This window comes from Mauremys mutica, chromosome 12 (assembly GCF_020497125.1).
Source record: "Mauremys mutica isolate MM-2020 ecotype Southern chromosome 12, ASM2049712v1, whole genome shotgun sequence".
Lineage (NCBI taxonomy): Eukaryota > Metazoa > Chordata > Testudines > Geoemydidae > Mauremys > Mauremys mutica.
Genome location: NC_059083.1, coordinates 345,932 through 368,058, shown reverse-complemented (window position 1 = coordinate 368,058; position 22,127 = coordinate 345,932). Strand labels below are relative to the sequence as shown.

Here is a 22,127-nt window from a genome sequence, read left to right as displayed (position 1 = left end):
TATTTAATTAATTGGGGAAAAGATTATAAGCTACGATCAGACATTTAACAGCTATTTCCTTTACCAGTTTAGCCTTTTGTTCTTTTTTTGCTCTGTGTCATGGAGTCCCCGGGCAATGCTCTGGAACGGCTCCCCAAAAAGCCAGTCAGGACTTTGGGGAGCCTCCTCTCCCTTGGAGCAGACTGTCTTCAGGGCAAGAAGCTCACACAGCTTCACCTCTTGGGTCTCTCCTTGGAGCATTCAGCATATGCCCCTCCATGTGCTTCCCACAGCGAATCTGCCCAGGTGGGGTCCTGGGGAAGCCAGAGGGTCCTGCATGCACCCTCACCTCGCTTCGCAGTCAGACGTGACTCTCAGCCAGCCAGTAAAAGAGAGGTTTATTCGATGACAGGAACATGGTCTAAAACAGAGCTTGTAGGTACAGAGAACCAGACTTCTCAGCTGGGTCCATTCTGGGGTCCAGTGAGGCAGACACCCACGTCTGCCCTCACTTCCTGTCCCCAGCCAGCCCCAAACTGAAACCCCCTCCAGCCCCTCCTTTCTGGTCTTTGTCTCTTTCCCGGGCCAGGAGGTCACCTGATCTTTCTTCTCCCACACCTTTAGCATCCCCTTGCAGGAGGGAAGGGCCTGGGCCATTAGTTGCCACGGAGACTGTGTTGGCCAGAAACTGAGGCATCCACACAGTATTCAGAGGAAACATTAAGAACAGCCCCACTTCGTCACACTCTGTTTCTACATTAAATACATTTCTCATAAAACCCCATGGGTTACAATGCTTAGAGATTATCTTGTTCCTCAGCTGTTCTAAACCTTTTTCATGTTGCTGAATATATTTTCTGGCAGTGTTTTTTTTTTTTTTTTTTTTTCTCCTCCAAAAGTTATACTGCAGGCAACTTCAGCAGGCTTTACTTTTGCCCTTGCTCCACTCACCTTAACATGTAACATAGAACTCATTTGAATTCTAAAACTGTCTTGTGTAGCAAACTATAATGAACAAACACTCTGCTGTTTTTACTCTGTAACTGAAGGCGTTCCATCACGGAAACAGGAAACAATACCCCAAACCAGTGTTTACACCTACTTCAGTAAGTCCCAAGTAAATGATGGAGGGGTGGGGGCATGTTCTCCTCTCTTCCCTCGATGCTGATCAAGAGGCTTTTTTGCTCTGTCGGGACCTGCCAAACTCTGGGGTTACTGAGGCAGACGGATTAGAGGAGGAGCCCAGGAGAGTTGTGGGGACTGAAGAACTGTACAAGTTCTGAGTTATTGAGGCCTTTTGGCTGCAATTAATACATAGATTTATTAATTCCCCCGCCACCACTAGTGTGGGTCATCAGGCCTGATGCTACTGCTTATATCTTATTGGTACCATTCAGTAACTTCAACTTTTAACACAGCCCCTTACACACATGTATCACTTTTTAAATAACATTACTATTACTTACTTATCTTGCAAGATTAAATTTAAAACCTCAAGTTAAAACTTTAAGAGACAATACTGAACAGTATCAGAGGGGGGTAGCTGTGTTAGTCTGGATCTTTGCTGCTAAAAAACTTCTGAGACTGCTGCCAAGATAGTCACAGGAAATTGACTTCCTGTGACTGAGTTGAGACACAGTTTTTTGCTCTGTATCAGAGGGGTAGTCGTGTTAATCTTGATCAGTAAAAAGCAACAGCCTTGTGGCACCTTATAGACTAACAGACATATTGGAACATAAGCTTTTGTGGGTGAACACTCCGTCACATGCATGTAATGGAAATTTCCAGTGGCAGGTATAAATATGCAGGCAAGAATCTATCTAGAGATAACGAGGTTAGTTCAATCAGGGAGGATGAGGCCCTCTTCTAGCAGTTGAGGGGTGAACACCAAGGGAGGAGAAACTGCTTTTGTAATTGACTAGCCGTTCAGTCTTTAGCTAATCCTGAGCTGATGGTGTCAAATTTGCAAATGAACTGAAGCTCAGCAGTTTCTTTGAAGTCTGGTCCTGACGTTTTTTTGCTGCAGGATGGCCACCTTTACATCTGCTATTGTGTGGCCGGGGAGATTGAAGTGTTCTTGTACAGGTTTTTGTATATTGCTATTCCTAATATCTGACTTGTGTCCATTTTATCTTTTTCCGTAGGGACTGGCCAGTTTGGCCGATGTACATAGCAGAGGGGCATTGCTGGCACATAATGGGGTATATTACATTGGTGGACATGCAGGTGAATGAATCAGTGATGTTGTGGCTGATCTGGTTAGGTCCTATGATGGTGTCGCTGGTGTAGATATATAGGCAGAGTTGGCATCAAGGTTTGTTGCATGGATTGGTTCCTGGGTTAGAGTTACTACGGTGTGGTGTGCAGTTACTGGTGAGAATATGCTTCAGGTTGCCGGGTTGTCTGTGGGTGAGGACTGGCCTGCCTCCCAAGGCCTGTGAAAGCGAGGGATCATTGTCCAGGATGGGTTGTAGATCACTGATTTTTTGCTCTAACTTTAACTCTTTACTTATCCCTTAGGTGAGATTTTCATGGGTCTAAGGATGCCTGGAATCCCTGAAAATTCCTGTCACACTCCTTGAGTCGTCTAGCTGGCTCGCCAGTCTGTAGCCTGATTTAGAGTGTACTAATATTCAGTTTATTAATTTAATATTAATAAGTGTGGGTTTTAGGCTTGCCAATCTGATTAGAAGATAAAAGTTCTTGTCTCGAATCAGGCTCCACAGAATTTACAAAGGAACCTCGGTGTGACAGGAAGTTTACATTGAGACAGATATAGTCGTAAAGACTTTATTAAAAGTAATGAAATAGTAAGTAAATGGAAAAATAATCAGTTACAAAGTTACAATGGCATTACTGCTATTCAAAAGATATATCTGGTAATATAGTATTAGATGCTACAAAGCTTTGGTTAATATACTCACACCCTTCCTTGATAACCTGGTGGTAAGACACGGGACCAGCCTTGTGGTTCAGGTTTCTCAATTCTTGAGCGAGGGATGCAGTGCTTAGTTTTGACAGCTTAGTATTAGTGTCTAACTTAGGGTTTACTTGACTAACTTAAAGTTAAAATCAAAAGCTAATAAACTAAGAATAAAAACTTAGGGGAACCAAGCTTAGCCTAGTTCCCTTGAAACTTAAAAGTTTAAGAACAAGTACAGCCTACTAAGAGTAGTAGTCATAGTAGATAAAAATAGGGAGTGAAAGTAAGAGTAAAGTAGAGAATACTCTAGCAAGGTGGGCTACCTCTTTTATAGGGCAAGTGCCAGAAATTCTTCTTCTTATGCCCAAATTTTATTCCTTGCCCACAGAACTGTTAGGGTACACTTACCCCATTGGCTAGTATGTTTGTGTGTATGGATGACATGTACATACGCACATAGGTACACCACAAGGAAGCCTAAGTCTGTGGGTACAACATTGAAACCCCTCCCATGCCATTTTTCCATTGTCTCTTGGTCTAGATAAAGGTCCTAGACATATGCATAGATACTTATCTGTTTAGGTAACAAGATATAGGTCAACTTTTTTTCTGGGTAAAAGGTCACAATATAGATATGCTAACTTTGCCTTAGCTTAACATACGGGATATGGCCTGTAGGTCTCTTGCATTACGACCAAACTTATTTTTTAATATAAATCTATAACCCTATTACAATGCATAAAATACTTAAACGATAAGAAATGATACATACACACTTTATTTTATATATATATATAATGCACACGAGCAAGCTGGTTGGTCCTATAGGCTACAGATGTCCTCTTTTAGGCTGATGCAGACATGCTAATGCTGCACAGCCTTGCTCCATTCAGTATCTGCTACCAAGCAGTAGAACTTCCCAGCATATTTAGCAACAGACGGATATCCCTGCTGCAATGCCCAAAGGGCTTCCTCGGCTGTATGCTCACTCCTAGGGTCTCTGAAGATCACTATTGCATCTTCCAAACAATTCATATACAGTAACTCCTTACTTCACGCTGTAGTTCTGTTCCTGAAAAATGTGACTAAGTGAAATGATAAGTGAATCTAATTTCCTCATAATTAATGTAAAGGGGGTGGGGGAGGGTTAGGTTCCAGGGAAACTTTTTTTTGCCAGATAAAAGGCATTATATAGGCTTTAAACAATTTAAAACAAGCAATTTAATACTACGCTGGGGGTGGGGGTGGGAGGGAGTAGTGTGCACGTGCTGTGTGTTTACAAACATACATTACTGTAGTTGGGAGGTGCCCTCGCCTTACCCCACACAGGAACAGCCCACTGGCACTGGAGATGAGGCAGGCAAGGAGGCTGAAGGTGCTGTAGGCTGGGAGAAGCACATTGCGCAGCAGCAGCAGCTTCCCCTACTCTGCAAGCACCAGGGGCGGGGGGGCTCAACCCTCAGCCCCCCCCCTCCCCCGCCTCCTTGAACTGCCTGTTCTCCTCCCCCCGCCCCGCACCACCTCCTCCCTCTTTACTTCCCATGCTGCAGCCTCGCTCCTCCCCTCCTGCCTGGGGCAATCCAGCTGGCTTGTGTTTAGGGGAGATGGGGGAGGAGCAAGGACTCAGTGCACAGGCTCACTTCCCCTCCCCCCCCGGCCTTCTGCCCCCAAAATGCTGCAAACCAGCTGATTGCTGTGGGCGGGGGGGGAGGGGAGAGGGAAGGTGCTGAGCCGGGTGGGGTCTGCCGGGCAGGAGGTGCTGTGGGGAGGAGGGGGCGTAGGGAGGCTGCCAGCTGTGGAGAAAGTAGGCAGCCAAACAAGGTAAGAGTGGAGCCTTGCATGACTTTAAATGAGCATGTTCCCTAGTTGATCAGCAACGAAACAATGTTAACCAGGACGACTTAAAGTGAGGAGTTACTGTACCTAAGGCCATGTCTACCCTACCAGCTTACGTTAACTCACGTTACATCGGCATGCAGTCACCACAGCTAGTATGTCACTTGTGCACGCGCCTACTTGGCTCCTTGTGTCGGTGGTGAGTGTACTCGCCAGGAGCGCTTGTATGTATTCAGAGTGCAGTGCACCATGGGTAGGAATCCCACTGTGCAACTTGCCACTGTCAACTGCACTGAACCTTGAAGTTTTGGCAATACCTGGTGCTTCCCAAATGGATTGCATCGGGAGCATGGGATCAACTTCCCATAATGCAGTGTTCAATGTCCCATAACTGTGTATGTATCCCATGATTTTTGCACTTTTTTCCCTAAATCCCACAAACCTGCATGGCTCTCCTTGCTGCCTGCCATATCTTTGACAGAAGCATGGAGCCTGCACACTCTGCACTATTGTTATGGGAAGTTCTATGGACTCGTGCAGGCTGCCGCGACATGGTCTGGAGAAGAGGAAGTTTCTGTGGGGGAGAGTGTGACGGTCACATGAGGGGGATATGGGGGAGAACAGAGGCAGAGACGCTTCTCACCCCACATTCTCCCCTCCCATGTGGATGCCAGGATCTGACAGGCCCAGCTCCTTGTAGTCCAGGCTTGGGGCTAAGACCCCGCTGCTTAAGGGGATGCACTGCACCAGTAGGTACATGTAGGAGGCAAACCATGGACATTCTGCACATGCACAGCCAGGGTCTGCAGTGGGTGCAGTGCATTGTTTACTGTCAGAACACGCTATATGCACCCGCCCCACCCCAGTGTGTTGGGGTTGCTGCAGGGCAATGATGCCCCCTCTCCCCATGTGCTCTGGTGGGAAACACCTAGGGGCCGGGCATCACAGTCCCCTCCCTCCCATCACTTGCCAGGATGCTGCCCCCTTTGAGTCTCTGCTCACTCTCTTCCAAGAAGGGGGAGGGGGGTGCAGAACTGGGGAGGGGGCTTTTCTCTCCCCTGCATAGGTGGGTACATCCCGGGGAGGGGGGAAAGGCAGGGAAGTTTCCATAGCAGATCAGGTCTCTGAAGCCCTAGGGGGTGGAGAGGCCAATGGGATTTAAGGGGGTTTAATCATCATAGCACCACCTCTGGCAGGGGTTGGGCTGCTGGGCAGGGAATGAGGAAACCACAAATCATCCCCCCTGACCTGTCCTGCTGGATCTGTCTCAGCTTTCAGATCAGCTGGGGAGTCTGGAGCAGTGAGGGGAGCCAGGGCCAGGATCCCCACCCCCGCTCGGCATTGCTGCTGCTGAATTGACTCAGTCAGCCCAAGAGGAGTGGATCCCAGCCCAGCACCTGCAGCAGCGTCTGTAGCCCGAGTGTCAATGAGAGAGACATTGGGGCCAGCAACTGGGGCTGCTGAGAGGGAAGAGCCGCTGCAGGGGAGAGTTAACGGCAATGGACACCAGGAGACTGGATGGTGGCCAGGTAATGGGGCGTCGCTGCCTGGGAACAGGCTGGACAGAGACAGAGGCTGCCCCACCTGGGGCCATGTTCTCAGTGGCAGCAGCCAGTGCCCAGCACCCCCCCGTCCGTGGGCAGCAGGGACTGGGTCTCCCCCAAGGGCTCTCAGGGCACCGATCCCGGCTCACAGCTGCTGCCTGGCACACACAGCGGTGGCCGTGGCCCCTCCCCCCTTCTGCTGTGTGTGGCCAGTGCGAGACCCCAGTGTGCGGGGACAGGTGCACTCAGCAGTGTGGGCCCAGCCAGCGCTCGGCAGGGGGCAGAGTGGGGGTGGGGATGGTGGGGGGCAGCTTGAGCTCCTGCCACCAGAACATGCGGGTCCTTGTCTCTGTGCCCCTGAGCTCACCAGGCCCCGTGACAGCCTGGCTGGGGTGCCAGGGAGGGCACTGGGCTGAGGGGAAGGAGGGACTGTTCTGCCAGCCCCAGCCTGCCTGAGCCTCCGGGCTCCTCTCCCAGAGCGTCTGACGGGAGGAGCCATCGACAGAACGGGGCATGTTCTAGGGCAGCTCCAGCCCTGGTGCCGTCAGTGAGACGTGTCCTCGCGGCCTGGCCTGACGGGTCTTTGTGTTTCAGAACCTCGTCGTAATGGCAAGAAATGCGCAGTCGCCCTCGCAGCCGCTGTGTTCTTAGGTCTCATCATCACTGTTATTGTCCTGGCAGGTGAGTTCTCAGCCCTCCCTGCCCCTCTCTGCGCATCCCATTCCCCCTGGAGCCACCACAGTCAGTCTCTCCTTCAGGCCTGTCTGGCTTCTGCCCCTGGGACAGAGGATTCCTGGGGGATTTTCCTCCACGACCCTCCTCCCACTCCCCCCAGACCCTGGCACCTGAGCACTCTGAGTCGGACAATCTGACTGACATTAGCTCCCGCCAGCCCAGCTCTGAGCACTTGGGGCCCAAGTCACTGTTGCCGGGCCCCAGGCACAGTCGCTGGTACCCCTGTGCAGAGTGGGGGTGATTGACAGGGCAGGGTGCAGGGCAGCGATGAGCTGGGCCCTCTGCCTGCAGCATGTCGCCCTGAGGTACCAGCCTGGCCTGCCTGCATCCCCGGGTCATGCCCAGGGCCGGGCTGGCAGGCGCTGGCATGTCACTGAAATGAGCTGTAGAACGCAGCACAGAAACCTCCATTAATGCTGTGTGAAACCCACCAATTAGTGACCTCAGCTGTGCAGGGTCCCGTAGTGCTACTGACTCCCCCGCCTGCACAGACAGCGAGTGCTAGTGCAGAGGGCGGCTGTTCATGGTGAATGTGAGCCCGGCTGTATCTGCCAATAGTCTGGGGCCAGGGGAGCTGTGAGACTGTCAGGGTTGTGATTTATCTGTTGCCCTGGGATCTGATCACTGGGCCTCAGGAGGGTGAATCCAAGTGTGTCTGTATTAGGAATCCTTTGTGCTGATGTAATGACATTGATACAGTGCAAACTGCTAATGTAGAAGGGCTGCAGTGGTGCAGAAAGGGGCTTGCCCTGGGGCTGAGCACTGCAGTAAGTTACCACAGCGGGACACGCTGCTCCAGCGCATCTGTGTAATGTGCAACTGCTTCCCCGTCCTTACACTGGTGCTAGCCGTGAGTCCCAGCTCCCTGCTGGACTGGCCGGCTATTGCAATGGGCAGCGTTGGCTCACACAGCGTAAGGTGGGATCTGTGAGCTTGGGGTTCTACACCCGTGGGTCAGGGAGCCACCAGGCCTTGACAGATGGCACCAGTCAAGGGCTCCCAGAGCTGAAAGGCTCCTTGCTGTGCCCTGTCCATCCTAACCAATACTGGAAGGGGCCCACAGGCCTGGCAGCTTTTCTCTTGGGGGGGGGGGGGGGAGAGGGTGGCGGCTGTGTATTCCCATATCCAGCTCTGTACAGGATGTGAAATTGTGCCCCACCCAGTTGCAGTTGCTTCCTGAAATGAGACACATCACACACAGAGCAGCAGTTTATGCACTGACTGCCCTGCTCCGTTCATGTGTGAGCATTAGTATGCACAGCACACTGCACCATGACAACTCCGGGGAAATACATGCCTGGCACATGCCCTGCTCATTCTTTGATCAACTTCTGCTGCTAATGTTCTCCCAAAGGTAGGTGTGTCCCAGCCGCAGCTAAGGCTGAGAGCAAGTAGCTGTGACTGGGGCAGTAAGGTAATTGGTACATCTCCAATTATTACTTATCTCCTAGAACTAGAAGGGACCTCGAAAGGTCATTGAGTCCAGCCCCCTGCCTTCACTAGCAGGACGAAGTACTGATTTTTGCCCCAGATCCCTATTCACCTACTGCACTGACCTTGCCAATAGCTTTGTGGTGAGTTATAGGTGACCCCCACTGCTGCTGCCCTTCTGCGCCAGGTGTGGGTGAGCAGGCTCAGCCCAGCAGGATCCAAGTGTGGAGGAACTTGGTGTGGGGTGTTAGGGTTCTATGTGGGACAAATCTGGGTGTGGGTGGCTTGGTGGAGGTTCCAGGATGCAAGATTTGTTGGGGTGTGGGTTAGGATTCTGGGGGCTTATTGAGGTTCTGGGTGGAGGGGTGATCTGGGTATGATGTGGGTCTGGATGTACAGGGGAGCTGCTCCCTTAACAGTGATCCCCTCCCTGCCACAGCTGAGGAGCAATGGGGGCAGGAAGTGGGATGAGGGTGGAGCATCGTGCAGCGGGAGAGGTTTCTGGGGGAGGGTCTGACCCAGCCCTGGCCACTCCTTGCAGGGGAAGAGGAAGTTCCATCCTCCCCAGCCCATCTGGGATTAGCAGCTGAGCCTGCTATAGGGTAGGAGCCACTGGTCAGGGCATCTCCACCCTCCCCAGTGATTTCTCTCTCCATTGGCTGCTCCTGGCACCTGAAACAATGCACCTGCTCTGCTGGGGGGCATGTGACCACTTTGACAGGAAGGCAAAGGGAAGCTGCAAAAGTCATTTTTCTGCAGGGAAGCAAAGAAATCTGCAGGGGACATAAATTCTGCACATGTGTAGTGATGCAGAATTCCCCTAGGATTAGTCTAGTGAGTTTCCTTCCAGCTGCTGTATTTGGAAGGAGAAATATCTCTACAGAAGTGCATTAAGTTGCAACTGGCCAGTCAGTGTCACAGGCCCTTTCTATTGCTGGAGTTCTGGAACCTTGTGGCCATTTCATGTTCCTGACTGAAAGTTGCTTCACTTCCCTCTCAGTTGTTCACCTGCCTTTTATTGCTCTGTTGATCATGTGGATGTTGCTCTTGTGCTTGGGATGAAAAGCTCTGAGCTGTGTTAGTCCCCCCAAGGCTGGGAGTGTCACAGGAATCCTTCCTGCCAGGCAAACGTATCACAACAAGCGTCTCCATCGCCCTGTGTCTGGATGTGCTGGATGGGCCCGGGCAGCGGGCGTTCAGTCTCCTGAAGGGAAGGGTGTTTGTTCCCATCTTCATCTCAACCTGCCTCTCCGGGGAAGCCAAGCACAGAGCAGGGGGATGGGGACAGTGGCCCAGGCTAGCAGAGCTCCTCAGGGGAACAGTCCTGGCAAATCCTGCTGAACTCAACTTCTTACCCAGTATCACTCTTCTGCCCACCCCCTGCTCTAACACTGAGCTTCGGCCTGGTTCTGTGCTTTAAATCACGGCTGTTTGTCAGCTGCATCCCTAATGAACATGAACCCGAGACAGTGGCCCAGTGAAACTGGGCTTAGATAATCCCTCTCTGGTTCTGGATTCCCAGTGTCCTCCTGGCTCCTGAGCAGCCTCCCAGCAGCTGTCAGGGGAGTCTCAAAGCCTGGGATGTCGGGGGGCTCATTTCTTCTGCCAGATGGGCAGGTTCCCTCTTACACCATGTGTTACTGTCTCATTTCAGTGTTGTTATCTGAGCGTTCTTCAGCTGTTCTCAGCCCCTGGTGCCCTGCGTGCCCAGACGGCTGGATCGGGTACCGAGGGAAATGCTACTATTTCTCTGAGGCCAAAGGGAACTGGACCTACAGCCAGAGCAACTGCTTTTCCCTTGGTGCCTCCCTGGCTGCGATCGACACCCAGCAGGACCTGGTGAGAGAGATTCTCATGGCAATAGCCTGGCCTTGGCACAGCAGCTGCTGCTGCAGTAGGACCTGGGCTCTGCCCCTGCAGGGCGAGGAGCAGCTCTGAGCCTTCTCGTGCTGGGAGGCCGGAGCGAATGGACTTCCAGCTGCTGAATGCCAGGCCTGGCTAGATCCGGGGCTCCTCTAGTGTCAGTGTGACTGTGGGGATCACCCACTCTCAGCCCTCCCAGTAGGAGACTGTCCCTCTCTAGGGCTGGGCTGGCTCAGGTGTCTGTTGGGCTGGAGGGGGACTGAGATCCCAGTTTGACTTGGCGAGCCAGTGCTCCTCCTGGGTAGGTGAAAGGGCAGCTGGATGGTGCGGGTGTGGGGAGGCTTTTCTCATCCCTGGCCTCTTCCAGCATCTCCTATTCAGATCAGCTGGGCTCTTTCCTTCCCCCTCCCCTGCCATGGTGAGGGGAGCTCAGCTGCCCTGTAAGATGCAGCTTTCACCCAGAACCTGGCCTTGCATGGAGGGGGGGGGGGGCAGCTTAGACCCAGCAGCATCCAAGAGCTGCCCCAGCCCAGGGCAGATTGGGGTGAGGGGAGCTGGGTTTGGGCTGGGAGGGTTAATACTGAATTACCCAGAGCTGGGCAAGAGGTAGGCGAAAATCCCCTGCCACCCCCTGGAAACACTCAGAGCCCTTCCGTGTACACCTGGGATTCCCTGCCCGGAGCCTGGGGGAGCAGCAGGGCGGGGCTCTGACACCACCTCTCCCTTTGCTGTTTTTAGGCTTTCCTGCTGCGCTATAAAGGCAAATTTGACCACTGGATTGGCCTCCAGAGGGACCCGGGGCAACCCTGGAAATGGGTCAATGGCACCGAATTCAACCACCTGTGAGTCTTTTTGATCCAGCTCTTCTGTGTGGTGTTACTGCTGCCCCTTATGCTGACACTCACCTGGAATCTCCCCCGGAGCAGACTGGGTGGGTTGGGCCTGCAGAGGCCCATCCAAACCCAGCTGGGGGTGGGGGGAGCAGGAACTGGGGTTAAAATATCCACCCAGCATAAATGCTCCATGGAGGCCAGTTGATCTTAGAACTTCTCCTCCTGGCCCTGCTACCCCACTGCTCCCTTTCTCGCTGCCCCCTTGTGTTGGGGGTTTGGGGATGGGGCCTGTGGCTGGTGCAGGAGGGGGAATCGGGGTGGGGGGCCTGTGGCTGGTGCAGGAGGGGGAATCGTGAGGGGCTGTGAGTGCAGCAGCTCCCTGCACTGTGCGAGTGTCTCCCCCTGTCTGTGACTGATGGGAAATGCCCAACTACTGCCTGACACCAGCTCCCTGGGTTCTGTCTTGCAGGTTTCCGATAACAGCAGATGGTGACTGCGCGTATCTGACTGAGAATGGGGTCAGCAGCTTGCGGTGCACCAGCGAGAGACACTGGATCTGCACCAATCCTGATCCGTTTACAAAGGCGAAAGGGGGCTGATAAGGGTATTGTGGAAATTAGCCCTGGAAAAACCTGGCTGTGATCTCTGACCATCGCAGCTGACAAATTCCGGAATAACAGGGATTGCTCTGAGCACGAAAGACAATTATCTATGTAACCTTTTCAAATATTTGCTGGGGGTGCAGCTAGGGGCCCAGCTACTGCTCCTGAAGCGTTTGCCTGGGGCTGCCTGAGCAGTGGCTGGTGCGGCTGGCCCCGGAGCTGCTCGGGTGGCCCTGGGGTCAGCTGCACCGGGCCACTGCAGAATCATGGAAAGTCACAATCTGTGATTTCCATGACCTCTGTGAAAGACTCGCAGTCTTACTCAAGGGACACCTAGTACCTGGTATGTAGGAGTAAGGGGAGAGAGACCTCTGCTCACTCCCTTCCTGGAGCCCAGTGGGTTAGAGGGCAGGGAGTGGGTAGGTGTGACACACGCGCACGCACACACACACACACGCCAAAGTCCCCATGTCTCAGTAGGACACTGAGAAATCCCCAGCTGGGGTCAGGCTGGCTCACCTGTGTTAAAATGGGTATTAACATTATAAGAATCTGCTTAGACTTTATTGAATGCTTGTGTGCGGCTGCAGTGTTAATTCACTTCTGACAGTCGTATCCCACATCGTAAGGCGATATTGGAGCGTTTATACTGGGAGCCTCTGACTGTAACTCGCCAGAGTGGAGAGAGGCATTAAGCAGTGTGAAGTGCTGATCTCCAGCAGCCCAGAGCACAAGGGAGAGGGTGGAATACAAATCCCGAACAAGAAATAACTATATTAATCTCTGTGCTGCTTGGAGTCCCTGTTTAAATATGGATAGTACTATAGTGAATGAAACAATGGATTCATGCTACCGTGGCTCTTTTGGGTAATGTTGGTCGCTAATTTGGCTTCTGAATCATTGAGCATCACTGCTATAGATGGTTGTTACCTTGTGAAACTTAAGATTCTAGTTTAGGTGTGTGTGTGTGTGTGTGTATATGTGTGTGTGTGTATATATATATATATATATATATGTGTGTGTGTGTGTGTAAATAAATCCTCTTTTTGATACATTGTCCTATAATAAACTTGATACAAACTTTGTTTTTGGTCTGATATCTAAGATGTAATTGACCTGGGTAAGTGCTTTTTGGATGGGGAGTAACCTGAATATTGCAGTGATTCTGGCTGTAAGGAACCATCTGTCACAAAGGCAGGCTCACCTGAGTGGTGAGACAGATCAGAGTACACAAGGGGACTCCATGGTTAGTCTGTGTTACAGTGCCTGAATTTACACTAGATCAGTGGTTCTCAAACTTTTTTTTTGCTGATCACTTGAGAATTGCTGAGGGTCTTGGTGGGCCACTTAATGATCTTTCCAGATATTGTTTGTACCATTAGCTAACTATTGTAAAGCACTTTGGATACAAGTGCTATATTAAAAAAACCCTTAATAATTAACATTTTTTTGTTCCACAAATAAAAGCACACAACTCCTATTTTAATATCACTAGTCTTAACCTTTCTAATGTGATGGATGTGCCCCTCTCTCCCTCCACCGCAGCAGCCCCCGAGCTGGAACTGGAAAGGGGGAGGGTGTCTCCCTCTATCCTCTGCTGGGGCTGGGAAGGGGTGTGGGTGTGTGGGTGGGGGGCATCTCTCCCCTGCCACAGCAGCCCCCAAGCTGGATCTGGGAAGTAGGCGCTCTCTCTCCCTGACAGCCGCAGCCCTGGAACTGGGGAAAGTTGCCTCTTTCTCTGGCCACCACAGCCCTGCACACCCCAAATTCCCCCCACTCTTCTCAACCCACTGTACCCTCCCACCTACTCCATATTTCCCCTCCTCCCCCGACCACCACCTCAGCTTACATGTGCGTCTTCTCCAGGGTCCAGGCACCTAATTAGTGGAGCCACACCTGCGTGGCTCTACTAATTAGGTGGCTGATCCTTCATTTTCTTGTGTGCAGCCGCCCAGGCGTGCACGTTAGAGGGAACTATCTGAGGACCACCTGAATGGAGCTTGTGGACCACAGTTTGAGAACCTCTGCACTAGATGGTTGGTTGGTGAAATCTGAGTCTAGAACTCTCAGCCAGTTTGAGGTTTGTGCCTGGTTCCCAGCAGTCTGCCCTGAGGTTGTCACTCACCCTCTCCACACACTGCAGCCAGCTGTATAGCAGGACCTTGGCTTCAGTTCCCTCCTTACAGGACAGAGGAGCTGAGCCTGCCCAGAGAGGGAGTTTGAGGGCAAGGTGTAAACCAGGGAACTCTTGGTGCCAACTGGCAGAGAGTACAGGGGGTGCAGAGGGTTTACAGGGATCCCCTGGCACTGATGGCTACATAATAGTTCACCAAAAGGTGGTTATAATCACTGCAAGATGTGCCTATGGATAATAGGTAAGGAACTATGTATCTATACTGACATTAAAAATTAGGAGTCCTTGTGGCACCTTAGAGACTAACAAATGTATTTGGGCATAAGCTTTCGTGGGCTAAAACCCACTTCATCGGATGCCTGGAATGGAAAATACAGTAGCAGGTGTGTGTGTGTGTGTATGTGTATATATATGTATGTGTGTATATGTGTATATATATGTATGTGTGTGTATATATATGTATGTATACACAGTACATGAAAAGATGGGAGTTGCTGTACCAAGTGGGGGACCAGTGCTAATGAGACAAGTCAATTAAAGTGGAATGATGCCCTTAAGGTCTTGCAGTTAAGGCAGGTCACCAGGAGGTGATGTATCTCAAATGTTCTTTTTGGGCAGGTGGTAACAGGTTCTCTCCTTGCCTAGTCAGCTGTGTATTATGTGTACCTGTAGCTGGATGCCTATTTGCATAGTGAATCAGGTGCAAATTGAGAGATTGTTTCATCCTGTAAATTTCCTCTTTCGTGGATTTTGCAAACAGCAGGGGGGGCGGGGGGTCTCCTGTTTAAGACCAAAGACAAGGGGTTGGTCTGGTCTATCCTGGTGTGCAGAGACACACACTGGATCCCTCACCTGAGAGGCAAACTGACAGCACATGTCTCGTGAAAGAAAGGTCACAGCCTGCCTGGCTGTAAAGTGCTGCAAGGATTTTGGGTGAGCTGTACGTGGTTAGACAGGAGAGTATCTTGGTAAATAAGTCCAGGCTCTAGAACACATGATGTGTCTTTATTTTATATGTAACCATTTGTTTCCAACACTTCTACTTGACTCTTGGCTTTGTTGAACTGACACGTGATTTCACTATGAGCATATGTCACTGCTGTGTGTTAAGCGGAGCAGAGAGCTGAGGTGGAGCTGGTAAGCTGGGGGGCGGGGGTGGGGGCATTCCTGTTCCCTTGGAAGCAGCAGCTGTGTGATTACTGCCCGTGTCGAGGGGCTGAATGCACCAGGGGGATGCTCCGAGGGCTTGAGGGCAGAGTGGGCATATTGCTACCCTGCAGTGACTGCAGGCCCAGCAGCGAGCGTGTGTGGGGCCAGTGGAGTTGGGGAGCTGACCCCTGGCAGGCACAGACAAGGCTCCCTCAGGCAAAGGGCAGGTGGTGGTGAGGCACCTCCCAGCCCTGGGTACCCTGGGAAGCAGCTCAGGGAGTAACTTCCTGCAGGTTTGGGGCAGTTATAAATTACACCCCAAGGCCCCAGCCCAGTGAGAAGGACCAAGGGGAGGAACTGTGACTGCGAGGGGCACCTGAGTTCCAGCACCTCCCAGGGCTCTGCTCTGCCCTCAGCTTAGAGCTCTGCCTAAAGCCACAATCCCGCCCCGTGAGCCTACACGCAGGGGACTGCATGTTACGGAGACGCAAATACAGAGCCTCCGCTCCACTGTCTATATCACGGTAGCTTCTTTCTGGCAGATCCATTTGAACTCAGCACCACAGGTCTCAGACTGAATCTGGTTGTCTCCTATCCAGCCACAGCTGTTCCCTTCAGCAGAGCCTGAGACTGAGAAGCTGCAGAATTAAAGAGTCAGTGTCATTATGGTCCCTGTAGCAAGGAAGGGCCCAGAAGTGAGTCTTTTCTCCCCCTCACCCTGATGGGATGCTTGTCTCTGGTGTTGTCCTTCATCTCTGTAACTTTCCTACAGAGCATCAGTCAAGCATGTGAGCTGAGTTAGGGGGGCCTCTGGCAAGGAATGGAGGAGGCTGAATCTCATGGGGTTGGTGACCTGGTACTTTCTTGTTGAAAGCAGCCACCCTGAGCTCCCACATCTCGGCTTTCCTTTAAAAACACAGTCTGAGCCTCGGGAGAGAGGAAACCTGTGCTGTGGGACCTGGGTAACAGATGGCTGCAGGGAGCCTGAGGACTTGTCCGGATGAATGGTTGGGGCTGGGTTCGCAAAGGGACTTAGGAGCCTAGCAGCCACTTTAGACATCTCCATCCCAGAACCACGTCCCCTGGGATTCACCAAACCCTGGGGGTGACTGAACTGCTCCGTGCCTTAATATTCAGAGTAAAAGTTTCCTAGGTACCTGTGTCTCTGTCACTCAGCCCACGTGCTCCTGCCGCCCTCTGCTGCTGGCTACCTAAGCCCCAGTGTGTGATGCATGAGCCAGCAGCAGACAAGCGTTCCTCCGCCTAATCCACCTGCAGGCCCCGACCCAGTCAGCATGTTCAAAGGCCACTTACCAGCTTGGGTCCCACAGGTGAACTCCTACAAAATAGCAGGGAGGAGCAAACCCAGGGGTTGGGGCACTCACCTGGAAAGTGGGAGACCCCATTTCAAGTCCCCCCTTTTGCCTGCAGGGGAGAGAGGTTTTGAACAGGGGTCTCCCACCTCTTAGAAGCAGCTGCTAATACTGAGCTAGGGGTAGTCTGAGTTGTGTGGGGTCGGGGGTGTCTCAGTCTCTTGTGTGAATAAATAATTTAAAGAGTGATTGGAGCAGAGGGACTAACTGTCACCTCAGGGCATGATGCAGAGGGATGATTTCTAGCCCCCATCAGTGACAGCTGCTTGGAGCAGCTGGGCCTGGCACCCGCAAGGGGAGAGGCAATTCCTGATTTAATCCTCAGTGGAGCACAGGATCTGCCCCAGGAGGTCAAGGGAGCTGAACTGCCTGGTAACAGTGACCAGAGGGTAATGACATTTAGCATCCCTGGAGGGGACATAATACCAAACCAGCCCACAACAGTCACATTTCACTTCACAAAGGGGAACCACACAAGCATGAGGGCGCTTGTTGGATGGAAATTGCACAGAGCTGTCACTGGGGTGAAATGCCTCCTAGCAGCACGGCTTGTCTACACTTAACAGCGCCGCAGTGAAGATGCTACCTAAACTGATGGGAGGGCTTCTCTCATCAGCATAGATAATCCACCTCCCCAACAGGCAGTAGCTGTGTTGACAGGAGAAGCCTCCCTAGCAACATAACGCTGTCTACGCCCAGTGTTTAGGTCGGTATAATTGTATCACTCGGTGGATTTTTCCCACCCCTGGACAACATAGTTATACTGTCATAAGTCTGTAGTGTAGCCCGGGGCTAAGTGTGTACCCCAAATAAAAGAAGACAGGAGGAGGACCAAAAAAATGCCACCCTGGCTAAACAGCAGAATAATGGAGGCTATTAGAGGCAAAAGGCATTCTTTAAAATATGTAAGACAAATCCTAATGAGGAAAATAGGAAGAAGCACAAACTCCGGCAAGTGAATTATAAATTATCAGAGGGGAGCCGTGTTAGCCTGGATCTGTAAAAGCAGCAAAGAGTCCTGTGGCACCTTATAGACTAACAGACGTTTTGGAGCATGAGCTTTCGTGGGTGAATAGCCACTTCGTCGGTTGCATCCGACGAAGTGGGTATTCACCCACGAAAGCTCATGCTCCAAAACGTCTGTTAGTCTATAAGGTGCCACAGGACTCTTTGCTGAATTGTAAATGTTTAAGAAGGCAGGCCAAGGAAGAATTTGAGAAACAACTTGCTAAAGATGTAAAAACTATTTTTTTAAAGTACTTTTGAAGCGGAAGCCTGCCATACTGACAGTGGTGTGTGCAGTGTAGTTGTAGCTGTGTCGGTTCCAGGATGTTAGAGACACAAGGTGGGTGAGGTAATATTTTTTACTGGACCAAGTCCATTGACCTAGCTACCACCTCTCAAGGGGGTGGATTTCCTAAAGAAACCAAACCCACGTCCATCACTGTAGAAAGTGTCCACATTGCAGCGCCGCACTGGGACACTGTAGCGCTTGTAAGGCAGGTCTAACCATAAAACGTTGCACCAGTGCAGTTGTGCTGCTGTAGCACTTAAGTGAAGACACTCCTTCACGGCCAGGAGAGCGTCTCCCCTCGGCATAGTTAATTCCCCTCTCCGAGGGGCGGTAGCTCTGTTGACGGGAGAAGCCCCCCCCCCCGCATTGACATAGCGCTGTCTACACAGGGAATTAGGTCAGTGTAACTACATGGCTCAGGGGTGGGGATTTTTCACACCCCCGAGTGACGTAGCTGCACCACAGTACGTTTGTAGCGTAGACCTCGCTGCGGCATAGATGGAGTCTTGGGCGCCAAATTCCCCGAGAGAGGTGGCGGTTGGCATCCTCCCCCTCGCCTTCTCTCCCATTGTTCCCGCCTAGCGTGCTGGCTTTGTGACTAACACTCTGAGGTGCCGATCTCTCCTCATGCATTGTACAGGGAACCCGGGCACCCAACTCAGGCTTTGTGACTCCCGTTCTGAGGCACCGATCTCTCCCCATGCATTGTACAGGGAACCCGGGCACCTAACTCAGGCTTTGAGAATCCCAGGGACTTTCTAGGCACCATGACACTCAGCATCCCACCGCACAAGTCCCTTTGTGAATCTCGCCCTTAGGGCACGGCATGCTGGGGTGTAAATCTAGCTTGCGCTCACTGGCCGTGTGCACAGTCTGACCGCACACTGCAAGTGCCATAGGGAATTTTTAGTGCACAACAGGAGGGTCCCCAGAGCAGTCCGTGGTGCACACAGAAAGCTTGTGTGAGGTAGGTTTACATCCCAGCCTGCTGCCCCACAACGTGCTTGTCTAGACAAGCCCCAAGATGGTCTCTCTAAGCTGGGGGATCTGCCCCCCACACCCCAGTGGGGTGTTAACCTGATCTGCACTGATGATAAATCCCACTGTTCTAATGGAAGGAAGTAGAAGGAAGGATCAAGGGATAAGGGTCCGCCCAATTGACTGGGAGCAGCAGCTCACTGTGACCCCACAAAAGGGGGTGCCTGAGAGACACCACCACTTTCTGCCCCTCACCCACCATCTGACACTGGGAGCACAAAGACCGGAGGGACAGAGCCCAGGGGAACCCAGCAGAGCCCAGAGACAGGGCTGTAGTAGGACATTTGAGGGCCCTACACACCACCTCTTCTCAGGGTCCCCCTTGCACAGGCAGGAGCAGGGGCCACATTCTTACCAGTGATTACATGTCACTGCCTCCAGCTGCCAGCCCAGAGAAGCTGACGTGTAACAGAAGGAGGATGGTTGAATTCCCTGCTCTACCCATGGTCTTGTGTCACTCTGGGCAAGTCATTTAGGGTGGGATTCACAAAAATATGTAGGCACCTAACTCCCTTTGAAATCAATGAGCATTAGGCACCTAAATACCTTTGTGAATCTCACTGTTAGTCTCTCGGTGCCTCAGTTTCCTCAGCTGTAGCATGGGGATAATAGCCCTGCCCTGCCTCACAGGGTGTGAGAAGGTAAATACAGTAAAGGTACTGAGGAGCTCAGATACTATGGTAATGGGGGGCCAGATCAGCACTTTAAGCCTTGTCTACACTAGGAGGTGTTTCTGGTGCAGTTATACTGGAAAACCCTGTAGTGTGGACACAGCTATATCCATTGCTAAGTGTTTCTCCCACTACAGCTTATGCCAGTGCCCCCGATCAGCATAAGCTACACTACAATGAGCGCAGGCACATTGGTATAATTGCAGCTACACTAGGGCCTTTGCGGGCACACCTAGGTTAGGAAAAATACCCTTAACCAATGTAACTACGCTGGTAAAATGTTTTAACATCAAGTTATACAATGGAGCTTTTCTCAAACATCTCTCAGACAGTAAACCGCAGGCAGCACTTACAGCATTGGATCTAATGGGGAACCATCCACCCAGGTCCATTTCCCCCCTGGGGATGTCACTTTAAGTCCAATCCAGGCGTAGCTTGCATCTTGTGTAACATTCTGTATGAACTCCTGTGAGGTGCAAAGCAGAGGGGGTGCGGTGAATATGCTGTAAGATGCTGGGACTCCCTGAGCACTCCCGTTTAATACCTGCTCTTGGCTTTAGTGGTTCTGCCCATGCCAACTGGAGAACCCCCTGACCGGAGCTAAGTCACCCTCTCCCCTGGGCGGGTGGTGGTCCCAGTGCAGGGGTGGGGAAATGTGGCTGTCTTGGCCACATGGTGACACTAGTACTGGTCCTTGGTGTCACAGGGTGAGCTGGTCCTTTACGTAAGTCCTGGGTTCAGCCTCACCTGGGACTGCAGCCCGAGGTCAGTGTGGCCAGGGTGAGATTTGGTGGAGTAGGGGGGTTGTGTGAGTAGCTCTATGCAGAAGGGCTCTGCTGAGCTCCCAGACAGGGCTCAGGGGTGCAGCTGGGCCATCTGGGGTGGGAACGCTGTGGGGGTCTTGTTCTGAAGGGTATGTTAATCAGCCAGATGCCCTGAAGGGGAGAAAACCCCCAGTGCAGAGTTTGGTTAACTGGGAGAAAAGGAGAAATGAGGCAGAGGGGTAGAGTCAGGCTGGATAAACCTGCTGCTCTGGGATTGTAACTAGGGACACACGTCTCTCTCTCCAGCTGGAGTTTGATGAGCCTATATTTTATGTTACCATCTCCTCCTGGTTCTGGATCACGAGCATGCGAGAGCTCTTCCCCAAGCAGTCGTCACGGCTCCCAGTCCAGTTTTTACGCTTCTTAGACAGCCAGTAGCACTTGTCCCCATGCAGCAGCCAGTCGCTGGGGCAGAGTTTGCACCCGGAGCCCTCTGGAGCGGGAGAGATGGGAACAGAGGTGTCATTCATTCTGAACATGCAAATTACGGCTGGGTGAAAACTCTTGTTCAAAGTTCTTTTTTTTTTTTTAATGGAAAATGCCATTTTGACCAAAATAAAAGTGTTTATTGTAGTTGTCATTTTTTGATGGGGAGAAGGGACTCAAAATGGAAATACTGATTTTTTTTTGTGTGGGGGCAGTAGGGATGGAGGATTTCTGGGAGCTCAGTTTTGGAGGGGAAATAAACATTTACTCTCAACATTTCCCCCCATTGGGAAAGAGGGGGAGGACTTTCACTTTTCTACTTCCTTCAGAGGACATAAAACTGTCATTTCTTTTCATATTTATCATGAACTAGGTTTACAATGTATCAGCTCTAGTTCTAGATATTGCTTAAGTTTTTCCCTGCAGCCATGTAAAAAGCCTTCAGACTCAATGTACTAGCGAGGGTTTTTCTCAAGGTCAACACTCAAGCAGCCCGGCACGCTGTAGGCCAGGGCAGCAAGGTGCTGGGAGGCCAGAGAGGAGAGAATTCACTTGAAGTCTTTACACAGAGTTGGTTTCTTACTAAAGATCTGCTCTGACTCAGTCAAGTTCTGGTTTCTATGCAGGAATCACTGGGTGGGATTGTCCGGATTGGTGCAGTAAAATGTAGTTCCTGGAGATCTGACCATGTCAGATCATACAAGCTGAACACAGACAGACCCAGCCTGTACCCCGATGGGAGACCTCAAGGGAAACTGAGTGTTGAAACAAATAATATCGATGACTGAGATAGAAGGACACCACCTAACAAGACAGAACTGAACCTAGTGCCCAGTCTGGCAGTAGGGGGTGCTGTACCACTGCTAGTGCCATGGTTCAGCTGTAGGGTGATCAGAGGTCCAGATAAAATTGGGACCGTCCCGATATCTAGGCGTTCGTCCCGTGTGCCAACGGATGTTTGGTCAGGATGCAATTTGTCCCGATATTTCGCGGCACTTCATTTGTTTTGTTTGTTTGTTTGTTTGTTTTTGCTCTGCCGGTGACCGTGCTCCCTCCCCCAACATGTGTCCTGATATTTTCTTCCTCTCATCTGGTCATCCTATTCAACTGAGAACTAAAAGCAAGGTCCACTTGGGTTCATTAAGAGCTGCCATACTGGGTCAGACCACTGTCTGTATTGCTCAGTATACTGTCTCTTACAAAGGCCCATACCAGAGCTTCAGGGGAGTGTACAGAAGAGGGCAATTATGGAGTGATCCACCCATCTTCCACTCCCAGCTTCTGATAGTCAGAGGTTCAGCATCCCTCCAATCCTAGCACTGTATCCCTGACCATCTTAGCTAATAGCCTTTGATGGATCTATTTCTTTTTTGAACCCAGTTATACTTTTGACCATCACAACATCCCATGGCAACGAGTTCCACAGGTTAGTTATGCGTTGTGTGAAAAAGTACTTCCTCTCGTCGTATTAA

At 51.4% G+C, this 22,127-nt stretch overlaps 2 protein-coding genes across 2 annotated transcripts; one reads left to right on the top strand and one right to left on the bottom strand.

The window, feature by feature from the left end:
* The first annotated feature begins 5,863 nt into the window (after positions 1–5,863).
* On the top strand, positions 5,864–12,760 carry LOC123346150 (C-type lectin domain family 2 member D-like). Its single transcript, XM_044983387.1, has 5 exons — positions 5,864–6,267; positions 6,877–6,963; positions 10,103–10,287; positions 11,050–11,153; positions 11,614–12,760. The coding sequence occupies exons 1-5, from the start codon at positions 6,165–6,167 to the stop codon at positions 11,741–11,743; spliced, it is 609 nt and encodes a 202-aa protein (XP_044839322.1). The 5' UTR covers positions 5,864–6,164; the 3' UTR covers positions 11,744–12,760.
* A 2,783-nt stretch (positions 12,761–15,543) lies between these two features.
* Positions 15,544–20,699, bottom strand: LOC123345722 (killer cell lectin-like receptor subfamily F member 1). Its single transcript, XM_044982751.1, has 3 exons — positions 20,508–20,699; positions 19,759–19,871; positions 15,544–15,667 (listed from the first exon to the last, which is right to left on the bottom strand). The coding sequence occupies exons 1-3, from the start codon at positions 20,697–20,699 to the stop codon at positions 15,544–15,546; spliced, it is 429 nt and encodes a 142-aa protein (XP_044838686.1).
* Positions 20,700–22,127: the final 1,428 nt, after the last annotated feature.

Excerpts from the sequence above, each read along its gene's own strand:
- LOC123346150 (XM_044983387.1), top strand. The coding sequence starts at position 6,165 with ATGAGAGAGACATTGGGGCCAGCAACTGGGGCTGCTGAGAGGGAAGAG. Across the intron at positions 6,964-10,102 it reads CACTGTTATTGTCCTGGCAG|TGTTGTTATCTGAGCGTTCT; the intron begins GTGAGTTCTCAG and ends GTCTCATTTCAG. Across the intron at positions 11,154-11,613 it reads GGCACCGAATTCAACCACCT|GTTTCCGATAACAGCAGATG; the intron begins GTGAGTCTTTTT and ends TCTGTCTTGCAG.
- LOC123345722 (XM_044982751.1), bottom strand. The coding sequence starts at position 20,699 with ATGAATGACACCTCTGTTCCCATCTCTCCCGCTCCAGAGGGCTCCGGG. Across the intron at positions 19,872-20,507 it reads TCCAGAACCAGGAGGAGATG|GAGTTCATACAGAATGTTAC; the intron begins GTAACATAAAAT and ends TGCACCTCACAG. Across the intron at positions 15,668-19,758 it reads TCCCCATTAGATCCAATGCT|CTTCTCAGTCTCAGGCTCTG; the intron begins GTAAGTGCTGCC and ends TTAATTCTGCAG.